Below are 12,194 nucleotides of genomic sequence, written 5' to 3'. Positions count from 1 at the left end.
CCACAGGATGCAGTTTGCTGACCCCTGTTCTGGGACGGAAAGGGGGACTCTCAGGTTGTCCTTACTAATTCCCGTAGTAATACGGATACAGAAACCTGGTCAGTAGAGCACATATGCGTGTCCAGACCTGCAGACCAAGGTCACTGAAGTCTTGGTATAAAACTCTTCACTGAAACATTAGCAGGTAGAATTCAGGAGTATCTTAGAAGCACGTTAATATAGTATATAACTGAGTTGGGCCAGTCTCTGGAATGCATTGGTGGTTTAGAACCAGCACTTCTATTAATATATGGTAATTTAATAGGTCCTAGAAGAAATTGTATGTTGAAAGGTATTTGCCAAAATTGAATACTTTATTTCTAATTTAAGAGAAAAACAGCATAAAAAGAATAAATTTATTTTGTTTTTTTATTGAGTTACAGGAATTTGTTTTATAACATGTTTTTGGTTTGTAACATTTAAATACATATGCACATATATATATACATATATTCACTCAAAAGCCAGCATTAGGCATAGCTGTGCTTATTAAAACTTTACAGCATCTGCATTAAGATCATTAGCAAAGTACATCAGCAATATTTTAAATGATTCCAGAGTGGTAGTCAGTGCAGTTTGTTAGAGGAAAAAGTGTTTAAATATACATAAAGAAAGTTGAACTATTATCTGCAGATACTGTGTGATTCTGTATTTGAAAACCCAGGGTGTGTAAGGTAGAATGGCTAGTCACAGAGTTGCTGTTGAAAATGGGATGAGCAGGTGCTTCCTGTCTTCACTGCTTCTCAAGTGCATCTTCCCCATCCCCTGTGGTTGACCCTCCTTAACTTTACCTTAGGTGTTTTCCTAAAGACTGTCTCAACTCCTTTGTGAACAAGAATTTATCATATGAAACATAAAGTTATATTTTAAAAGGTGATTATTTTAAAGATTTCATTAGGGCGAGAGACAAGTCATGTTTTGTTTTCTCACTGATGTAGCTTTTCCTTTGAGATTAACTTTTCTTTCCATGTATTTAGAGTGTCTAGTTTGTGTTTTTGTTAAACTTTGTCTTACATTATGCGTACCAAGGAAAGCACAGGCTTTAAAGAACTGAGTTCTTGGTTTCAAGTCCTTGTTTAATCCCCTGGCACCTATATGACATATGGTAAATTAATTAACCTCTGGGCCACAGTTTCCTTATCTCTGAAGCAGGGATGGAATGCCTATCTCAGGGGTGTTGTAAGTTTGAAATGAGTTTAATATATGTAAAGTTCTTAGAAACAGTCCTGGCATGGTATGTGCTTTATATGTGTGTATGCATATTTATAAAATAAATTTTTATAAGTATATGTTTTATATATTATATATATCCAAACATATATAATTTAAATATTATAATTGTTGTTTAATTATTACTTAACCCATTTTGATAAATTGAGGTATGGGCATTGTAGATTTAGATTGCTCCCTATTTTGAGGAATATTATAAAAATATTCTGGTATTTATTAAAGTAAACTAATTACTGTTACGTCTCCCACAAAGAATTCATTGTATTTTAGGTGTACTGCCTTTTCATGAGATCTAATCATTGAAAAGATTTAAAAAATCTAGTATAGTGTGCAAGATACTTAAGATATGTTATATACATTGTTTTTCAGTAAAGAGGAACTTTGCACAGTTGGTATATCGAACATGAAAGTACTGTTACACTGTAGCAAGAATACTTTATATTTTAAAAGTTTTACTAAATGGAATGTTTTTTCTCCTTTGACATCTAGCAAGTTAAAATGGCACTCAAGTATACTTTGGGATTTGTTGTGATTTGTGCACTTCTTCTTTTAGTTGGGTAAGTTTCGATTTTTCTTTTCCTGAAAATGGAAACAGCATTATTTTAATGATAATGATAATAGTAATAAGAGCTCATTAATAAAAACCCAAGAGAGAAAATCAAGAAAATTTTAAAAGAACAGACTACCAACAATCAATAACCACTACATTGTTCTATCTAGATATTTTTAATGTGTTCAAATATATGCAGAAAGCCCCTTCTCCCATATACCCTCCGTGTTGTAATTTTACACAGATGTGATTACTTTTTATGTGATTTTTGGTAATCACTGGTTGAAACATTGCAGGCATCTCTTCAGGATAGATGCATCATTGTGTGTATTGCATTCCCTTCTTAGGTTGTAACAATTTATTTGGCTGGTCTTGTGATGGCTACTTGGACATTTATGATGTTTGTGGTTTTTCCGTTTTTGTAAACAACACTGATGAAAAATCCTTGTCTGTACCTCTTTTCAGATTTGATGCATCAGTCTTTAAAACTTTGAATTAATCTTTGTCAACAAGTTTTTTCTTTCTCTGTCTCTCTTCTTTTATTCTTCCTGCTTCCCTCCTTCAGTCTCTCTTTCCCTCCCTTTTTTGGCTGTGCTGGGCAGCTTGTGGCATTTTAGTACCTTGATCAGGGATCGAACCCAGGCCCTCAGCAGTGAGAGCATGGAATACTAGTCATTGGACCACTGGGGAATTTCTAATGAATTTGTTCTTAATTCTTTTTCCATACGTTTTTATAAACTTATAACAGTAAGTTTTTGTGTATTTATTAATACATTAAAAAATTTCATTTTGGAAAACATTTGTCCCTGTTAATAGAAGACATTTATCATTGTTAAAATAGATCCTGATTTTTTTTTCCCAGCAGCATTCTTAAGCTTCTTCATTTATTCAACTTTAAACACTTAACAGTCTTTCCTGGTGGCTCAGACGGTGAAGAATCTCCCTGCAATGTGGGAGACCCTGGTTCGAATCCTGGGTTGGGAAGATCCTGTGGAGAAGGGAATGGCAACCCACTCCAGTATCCTTGCCTGGAGAATCCCATAAACAGAGGAGACTGGTGGGCTACAGTATATGGGGTTGCAAAGAGTTGGACATGACTGAGCGACTAACACATACACACAAACACCTAGGTGTGCCAAAGAGCATGTGCATGTACATGGAACACTATTAGGCTAAAAAAGAAGGCCTACCTCTCCAGGTCAAGTTGTGGGCGTGATCACAATGATCAGCATGATTCCAAGTACAGCCAGAACCAAGCAAACAGAAAGGTTTCAGAGATGATAAATGGGCTTTAAAAATTAAAGTGAGACAGCATAGGACCTCAGTTCCTGAAGACCAATGAATTATAAAAAGCATGCATTTGCTGTAGAAGCAGTAATGAAATAATTTCTGTGAGGGAAATTATTTTAAGATCCCCAGGATAAACAGTGAGTTGGGAGTCAATTTAAAAATCCTTAGAACCGAAGATTTCAAACTTCTGTCTTTTTGTGCCTGTGTGCTGCCCAACTCGTACCCAAAAAGGAACAAGAATCAGATTCCTACCAACTTAAGACTCCTAAGACGTGTCATTTGTCATGTTGGTTTCTGCAGAAGCTGTATCTTGTGAAGTAGTCTTTAAAAATAAAAATGAAAGAAAACCAAAGAGTACCATGAGAAGCCACATTCTCCTTCCCACTGTAATTTTGCTTTGGTTTGCTCTCTAAAGATTTAACAAAAATCAAAATCATTGGTCTCAGATTCCTGAATTAATGTGACCTCACTCCATGGCTGATGTGGCCAAGGTAGATGCTTTTGTACAATTAGAACAGAAGGACTTTATATCAGTAGGACTTTAGGGCTCTGGCTCCACTGTGTTTACTATAAGCTACACGGATGACAGGGTGGAGGTCAGAGAAAGAGGTGAAAACGTCCGTCACGGGGTCACATGACAGGTAGCAGGACCCTAGGTAGACTTGAAGGAACCAGTTCCATTCTGGCAGGGGAAACCCACAAAAACAAATTTCACACTTGCAAAATTATCACTCTGAATTCAGGAATAAGAGGCACTGGGTTGTAGATACAATTCCATCTGTAGATACTAACTTTAAATTTAGAGAAGAAAAACACTTAATGAATTAATATTATGGGTTGGGCTTTCTTAAGTGATTCTTAAATCCAGCTGTGGATTTAAATCCACAATTAACAGCTGTGATAAGAAGTCTACCATAGCTCTGGCTCAGAGGTGGTCTTTAGTTTCACAGAGTCCGTCTACAGAAAGTCATGTAGCTGTCTGTCACTGCTAAATCTGTTGTTTGCAGAAGCCCCAGAACTCTATTTGCTGAGTAGAGTCCTCACCATTTAAGCTCTTCCTACATACAGGTCGTGCATTTCTAACCACAACACAATATAACTGCTGTCAAAGTAGTGGTTTCTGGGCAACTGTTGGATTTCCTGGTCACCTGTGTAATCCTCTCTGCATACTGGACACTGAGCCCTTATCAACTTGTCCCTGAGTTATTGTCACTGTTGGAAGAGATGTGACCTTTTCCATGTCAGCTGGGGGAGGCCGTGTATTTTCCAGTTGTTGAGAGGATGTGTTCTGGTGGTATTGTTATTTATTTTAGCTCTTAAATATATTTTTAAAGTTGTTTTTGGCTTTTTAAATCAAGCCAGATCTAGTTAAGTGAATTTGCTTTGTCAGTGTGGGGGGTCCCTTATCTGTAAATCTAAATTACCTAGAATAGAGATCAGCAAACTTTTCTTAAAGAGTAGATAGTATTTCAGGTTAGTGGACCAAGTAGTCCATGTAGCAGTACTCAGTTCTCCTCCTGTAGCTCTACAGTAAGTCACAGACAGTGCATAAACCAAAGGGCATGACTGAGTGCCAGTGAAACTGTATTTACACACATGAGCCCTCAGTAGTTGGCTAGCTCCTTATTTCGAACATGACTGAGAACCGTCAGTGAAATCAAATCTTCATAGTAGCCAGGATATCTTTCCTGCACAAAACAGATTCTGAAGTTTCTTCTGCAATTTATTGGTTCTTTGCAGGGGGTTAGGAGAGCAGAGCAGAGAAAGAAAGGAAAGACTAGGCCGTGTTGGGGGTGTGACCCTGTGAGAAGGCAGGATGAGGAGACCCTTGGAGGAGGTAGGGAGCCCAGCTGTGTGCGTGTGTGAGGGGGAGGGCAGTGCAGTGTTCTCCACCCAGAGGAAAGGTTGGTGAGCCTGGGGTGGGAGTGCCTCTGGCACCTTCAGGACCAAGCGAGGGCACCGGGGGTAGGGGGTGGGGCGGGGGCTGGAGTGGAGGGGCTGGACCCAGCCACGGTGCAGGAAGAGGGGGTGCTTGGAGCTGCCTGAGTAGGGCCTGGGGGCATTGGCAGCATTCTGACATTGATCCTCAGGGAGCGGGGAGTTGTTGAGGGCATTTGCTCATGGAGTGACGTGATCTGACATTTCACAGAGATTCCTGGATGGTGTATTGAGAGTTGACTTTGTGGTGGTCAGGCTAGAAACTTGAGGTCTGTTAGGAGCTCTTGCAGTCACCCAGACCAGACAGTATGGTCACAGCAGTGAGGAGATCCTGCCTGTGGTTTGGAGAAAGAGCTGGCAGGGGTTTCTCACAAGGCAGGCGCAGAGGGTATGAGACGAGAAGGAAAGGAAGATAGATGCGCCTGGACTTAGCCCAACTGCAGACTTCAAGGAGCACTCCTCTCACCTCTGAAATCAATCGCAAGCTGTTTCAGGGTTCCTAAAACGACCCTCAGCTTTGGTAATTCTCTAGAAGGATTCACAGAACTCACTGAAAGCAATTATATCCATGGCTACCAAGGGCTCCCCTGGTGGCTCAGAATGTGAAGTGACTCCCTGCAATGCAGGAGACCCAGATTCGCTCCGTGGGTTGGGAAGATCCCCTGGAGAAGGAAATGACACCCCACTCCAGTAATCTTACCTGGGAAATCCCATGTATGGAGGAGCCTGGTAGGCTACAGTCCATGGGGTCACAAAGAGTCAGACACGACTGAGTGACTTCACTTCACTTACCATTTATTACAGGTAAAGAAGACAGATTAAAATCAGCCTCTTGAGAGATGCATAGGACAGAGTCTGGGAAGATTCCAGATGTGAGGTGACTGTTGTCCTCTGGATACATTACCCTCTGGCTTCCATGTGTGACAACACGTGTGGAGTACAGATTCCCTGCCATCCCAAACTAGAGGGTTGCCCGGAAACCTTTCCTAAACTGAAATGGCCTAAAGGGAAGGAACAATTCCCTGAGGACCCACCTTGCTCACAGAGGCACAAAATAAACCAGATAGAGCACAGATGCGCACAGACCCAGGTCAGGGTGGTGGTGGCTGGATGCTGAGACGCTGAGTGTGGTTCCCGGGGAAGAACTGGATGGTGTCACGCTCTGCTCAGGGTGCGCACTGCCTCTGTAAACTGACTCCAAAACCAACTCTGATATTGTCTTTGCCTTTTGCCTTTCTTCATAAAAGTGACCGTTTTCTTTTCAGATTTCTTTCACCTAGTGAAAATAGGTACTAATATAATTCTTTCAGAAAAATGAAATGGCATAAAGTGAACTTTGAAAATGCTGGGGGGCTACTTGTATTTCCCACAAGGGAAGCTCACGTGGCGTTTCTGTTGCAGCACGTCTGCGGGACTGATGGCCTGTAATTGCCTCCATGGCCATCTCACCTCCATGCTGAATTGCAGGATGGTCTTTCTGGCCTATCACGTGAGGCTGGGTATGGCCAGCCCCTGTCCTGAAAACAGATGCCCAATCAGATATGACCTGGATGACATGCCAGAATCATGGGCAAAATTCAGACTTCGCTTGGGTAAGGCCAGGTTCTTTACTCCACGGGAAGGGCGACTCTGTCCTCCACAGGCAGATCTACTAGACCATTTAAGCATGACCTGAATCAAATCCCTTATGATTATATAGTGGAAGTGACAAATAGATTCAAGGGATTAGATCTGATAAACAGAGTTCCTGAAGAACTATGGATGGAGGTTCGTGACACTGTACAGGAGACGGTGATCAAGACCATCCCCAAGAAAAAGAAATGCAAAAAGGCAAAATGGTGGTCTGGGGAGGCCTTACAAATAGCTGTGAAAAGAGGAGAAGCAAAAAGCAAAGGAGAAAAGGAAAGATATACACATCTCAATGCAGAGTTCCAAAGAATAGCAAAGAGAGATAAGAAAGCCTTCCTCAGCGATCAGTGCAAAGAAACAGAGGAAAACAACAGAATGGGAAAGACCAGAGATTTCTTCAAGAAAGTTAGAGATACCAAGGGAACATTTCATGCAAAGATGAGCTCAATAAAGGACAGAAACAGTATGGACCTAACAGAAGCAGAAGATATTAAGAAGAGGTGGCAGGAATACAGAGTACTATACAAAAAAGATCTTCATGACCAAGATAATCATAATGGTGTGATCACTCACCTAGAGCCTGACATCCTGGAATGTGAAGTCAAGTGGGCCTTAGAAAGCATCACTAGGAACAAAGCTAGTGGAGGTGATGGAATTCCAGTTGAGCTATTTCAAATCCTGAACGATGATGCTGTGAAAATGCTGCACTCAACATGCCAACAAATTTGGAAAACTCAGCAGTGGCCACAGGACTGGAAAAGGTCAGTTTTCATTCCTATCCCAAAGAAAGGCAATGCCAAAGAATGTTCAAACTACCACACAGTTGCACTCATCTCACATGCTAGTAAAGTAATGCTCAAAATTCTCCAAGCAAGGCTTCAACAGTATGTGAACCAAGAACTTCCAGATGTTCAAGCTTAGATTTAGAAAAGGCAGAGGAACCGAGATCAAATTGCCAACATCTGTTGGATCATTGAAAACACAAGAGAATTCCAGAAAAACATCTACTGCTTTATTGACTACGCTAAAGCCTTTGACTGTGCGAATCACAACAAACTATGGAAAATTCTGAAAGAGATGGGACTACCAGACCACCTTACCTGACTCTTGAGAAATCTGTATTCAGGTCAAGAAGCAACAGTTGGAACCGGACATGGAACTGATTCCAATTAGGAAAAGGAGTACATCAAGGCTGTATTTTGTCACCATGGTTATTTAACTTATATGCAGAGTATGTCATGTGAAATGCCAGACTGGATGAAGCACAAGCTGAAATTAAGATTGCACGGAGAAGTATCAATAACCTCAGATGTGCAGATGACACCATCCTTATGGCAGAAAGTGAAGAGGAACTGAAGAGCCTCTTGATGAAAGTCAAAGAGGAGAGTGAAAAAGCTGGCTTAAAACTCAACATTCAGAAAACTAAGATCATGGCATCTGGTCCCATCACTTCATGGCAAATAGATGGGGAAACAGTGGAAACAGTGGCTGACTTTGTTTTTCCACAATCACTGAAGATGGTGACTACAGTCATGACATTAAAAGACTCTTGCTTCTTAAAAGAAAAGCTATGACCAACCTAGACAGCATATTAAAAACCAGAGACATTGCTTTCCCAACAAAGGTCCATCTAGTCAAAGCTGTGGTTTTTCCAGTAGTCACGTATGAATGTAAGAGTTGGACCGTAAAGAAAACTGATAGCCAAAGAACTGATGCTTTTGAACTGTGGTGTTGGAGAAGACTCTTGAGAGTCCCTTGGACTGCAAGGAGATCAAACCAGTCAGTCCTAAGGGAAGTCAACCCTGAATATTCATTGGAAGGACTGATGCTGAAGCTGAATCTCCGGTACTTGGGCCACCTGCTGCAAAGAACTGTCTTCATTGAAAAAGACCCTGATGCTAGGAAAGATTGAGGGCAGGAGGAGGAGGGAACGACAGTGGAGACAGTGGATGAGGTGGTTGGATGGCATCACCGACTCGATGGACTTGAGTTTGAGCAAGCTCTGGGTGTTGGAGCTGGACAGCGAAGCATGGTGTGCTGCAGTCCTTGGGGTCGCAAAGAGTCAGACAGGACAACCTCTCAACTGAACTGACCGAACGTCCCTACAGGCCCTGTATCCACATACCATCCTGTTGGCGACTGAGGCTTCAACATCGATTTTGTGGGGACAAATTCAGTCTATAGCACTCTGTTCTTTGCCTCCCCCAAAATCCATGTTCTTCTCATATGCAAAATGCACTTACCTCATCCCAGCAAGGCCCAAAAGTCTTAACCCAGCATGGAATCTGAGTCTTGGGTCTTTCTGAATGTCATCTAGATCAGGTGTGGGTGAGATCTGAAGACTCCTCCTGGTCAGAACCCTTGCCCAGCAGTGAACCTGTGCAACAGGACAGGTCATGTGCTTCCAGACACAGTGGTGGGACAGGCACAGGACAGGTACTTCCATCCTAAAGAGAGACATCAGACAGGAAATGTGAATGTGCCAAACCAGTTCAGAGCAAGGCAGAGTCCCTTAGATCTTAAGGCTCAGGAATAATCTTCTTCTTTGATGGGGGCTTTGCCCTCCAGGCCCACCGAGGGGTGGGTCACTGCCCCGGCCCTCCGCAGCCCTGCCCTGCGCCACCCCCTGATTCTGGGTGTTGGTCCTGCCCCCTTGACTCTGCATCAGCTCCCTGGCAGCTAAACTGAGCAGAGGACCCTGTCTTCTGAAATTGAGGAGGAAGCAGCTTTGCCCTCTTGTCTAGTAGGAGCGGCAGCCCTGATGATAACTGAAGTGCCTTTGGGGTCTTTCTTGAAGGATGAAAGCACATTCTCTGCTAAATAACTCTGTGACCCCATCCTGACAAATCTCGAGTCTCAGTGCCTTCCCTTATTGTGTCTCATCTGTGCTCCCTTACCTTAGTTCAGGTTGACTGTGTCTCTGCTGGTGTCACCCTGTCTCTTCCTGTCTTCTGTGACACAGCTGATTAAATCGATGGTTTCCACCCATACTAATCTCCTTGACAAGTGATTGTTCAGCCAAGCTCTTAGAACGTGCGTGCTCACTGTTTTCAAAAGTCTGGTTCCTTTTTGCTTATCTCTCTCTCTTGCATTTTACTATAAATGGTATGGAGAAACCAACTTGCTCCTTCCAGCACTTTGCTTAGAATTTTCCTCAGCTAAATATCCAGTCTTATCTCTTACGAGTAGTTCTGCCTTCCATAAAGCACTATAAAACTATTCAGTCAAGCTCTTCGTCACTTTCTAATAGTGATCTCCTTTCTTTCAGTTTCCATTAACATATTCTTCATTTCTAGCTGAGATTTCCTCAGAATGACCTTTTGTGTCCATATTTCTAACAGCATTCTCACAGCTTGTATGTCTTCTCTAAGATGATAGAGGCTTTCTCTAAAACACTCTTTTCTTCCTGAGTTCTCACCAGAATTGCCTTTAACATCCACATTTTTATCAGTAGTCTGTTCAAGGCAGTTTGGACTTTCTCTGGCATGCAACCTCCGATGTCTTTAGGTCTTTCCCTGTCACTGAGCTCCAAAGTCACATGTACATGTTCAGGTATTTGTTACAAAGTAGAAACCTGCTTCACAGTGCCAAAATCTGTATTAGTCTACTTGGGCTAGGAATAATGTAAATACGTGCTCAGTTGTGTCCAACTCTTTTCAATCCCATGGACTATATAGCCCACCAGGCTCCTCTGTCCATGGAATTTTCCAGCCAAGAATACTGAAGTGGGCTGCCATGTCCTTCTCCAGGGGATTTTCCTGACCCAGAGTCTGAACCCATGTCTTCTACATCTCCTGCTTTAGCAGGTGGATTGTTTACCACTTAGCCACCTACTTGAGCTGTCTTAACAGAATACCACAGGCTTGCTAGCTTCCACAGTGGACACTTACTTCTTACAGTTCCGGAGGCTGAGAGTCTAAAATTAAAGTGTCAGCAGGTTTGGTGTCTGGTGGGAGCTCTCTCCTTGGCTTGCAGATGGCCGCCTTCTCACTGTGTCTTCCTACGGCTTTTCCTCTCTGCTGGCCACCAGTGAGCTCTGGTGTCTGTTCCTCTCCCTAAAAGGACGTCAGTCCCATCAGGTCAGAGAGTCACCCTTGGGACCCTGTATCCAGGTACCATTCACATGGGGACTTAGCACCTCAACATAGTAATTTGAGGCGGAGGGGACACACTTGAGTGTATTCCATATGATGACTGAGAAACTGAAGTTAGCATGGAATAGTTAAAGAATGATATAAAAAGTGGAATGTGAATTTAAATCCTCCCTCCCCCAGTTGTTGTTGTTGTTGTCCAGTCTCCAGTCGTGTCTGACTCCGACCCCGTAGCACGCCAGGCCTCCCCGTCCCTCACCATTTCCTGAAGTTTGCCCAAGTTCATGTCCATTGCATGATGCCATCCAGCCATCTCATCCTCTGATGCCCTCTTCTCCTTCTGCCCTCAAATTTTTCTCAGCATCAGGGCCTTTTCCAATGAATTGGCTGTTCCATAAGGTGACCAAAATACTGGAGCTTCAGCTTCAGCATCAGTCCTTCCAATGAGTATTCAGGGTTAGTTTCCCTTAAGGTTGACTGGTTTGATCTCCTGGCAGTCCAAGGTACTCTCAGGAGTATTCTCCAGCCCCACAGTTCAAAGGCATCGGTTCTTTGGTGTTCTGCCTTCTTTATGGTCCAACTCTCACATCTATACATGACCACTGGGAAGACCATAGCCTTGACTATACGGACCTTTGTTGGCAAAATAACGTCTCTGCTTTTCAACACACTGTCTACGTTTATCATAGCTTTCCTGCCAAGAAGCAATCATTTTCTGATTTCATGGCTGCAGTCACCATCCACTGATTTTCAAGCCCAAGAAGAGGAAATCTGTCACTACTTCAACCTTTTCCCCTTCTATTTGTCATGAAGTAGTGGGGCCAGATGCCATGATCTTAGTTTTTTTTAATATTTAGTTTTTAAGCTGGCTCTTTCACTCTCCTCCTTCACCCTCATCAAGATGTTCTTTAGTTCCTCTTTGCTTTCTGCCATTAGAGTGGTATCATCCACATATCTGAGGTTGTTGATGTTCTCCTGCCTATCTTGATTCCCACTTATGACTCATCCAGCCCGGCATCTCTTGTGATGTGCTCAGCATCTAGGTTAAATAAACAGGGTGACAGCCGTGTGGTACTCCTTTCTCAGTCCTGAACCAATCAGTTTTTCCATTCAGGGTTCAAACTGATGCTTCTTGACCTGCATACAGACTTCTCAGGAGACAGGTAAGATGGTCTGGTATTCCCATCTGTAAGAGCTATCCACATTTTGTTATGATCCACACAGTTAAAGACTTTAGCGTAGTCAATGAAACAGAGGTAGACGTTGTTCTGGAATTCTCCTGCTTTATGATCCAGCAAATGTTGGCAATTTTAATCTCTGGTTCCTCTGCCTTTTCTAAACCCAGCTTGGATGTCTGGGAGTTCTTGGTTCATGTAATGCTGAAGCCTGGTATGCAAGATTTTAAGCATGACCTTACTAGCATGGGA

The 12,194-nt window shown here is 42.6% G+C and overlaps 1 protein-coding gene and 1 long non-coding RNA gene across 3 annotated transcripts in view; one reads left to right on the top strand and one right to left on the bottom strand.

Moving 5' to 3' along the window:
* The window catches only part of LMBRD1 (LMBR1 domain containing 1), a 132,045-nt gene that overhangs the window by 47,249 nt on the left and 72,602 nt on the right, over positions 1-12,194 (top strand). The window contains exon 5 of the mRNA XM_070376170.1: positions 1,759-1,826. Within this exon, the coding sequence (XP_070232271.1) occupies positions 1,759-1,826 (68 nt within the window). The remainder of the gene's footprint in view (positions 1-1,758; positions 1,827-12,194) is intronic.
* On the bottom strand, positions 1,742-9,693 carry LOC138989130 (uncharacterized). 2 transcript variants are annotated; one of them, XR_011465310.1, is made up of 3 exons: positions 9,574-9,693; positions 8,920-9,123; positions 1,742-1,848 (listed from the first exon to the last, which is right to left on the bottom strand). It is a non-coding gene; the product is annotated as an uncharacterized lncRNA (long non-coding RNA). The 2 variants fall into 2 exon arrangements; XR_011465309.1 differs by lacking the exon at positions 1,742-1,848 and adding an exon at positions 5,964-6,323.

This window comes from Bos mutus, chromosome 9 (assembly GCF_027580195.1).
Source record: "Bos mutus isolate GX-2022 chromosome 9, NWIPB_WYAK_1.1, whole genome shotgun sequence".
Lineage (NCBI taxonomy): Eukaryota > Metazoa > Chordata > Mammalia > Artiodactyla > Bovidae > Bos > Bos mutus.
Note: the sequence above shows the minus strand (reverse complement) of the source record. Positions and strands in the feature narration are given on the sequence as shown.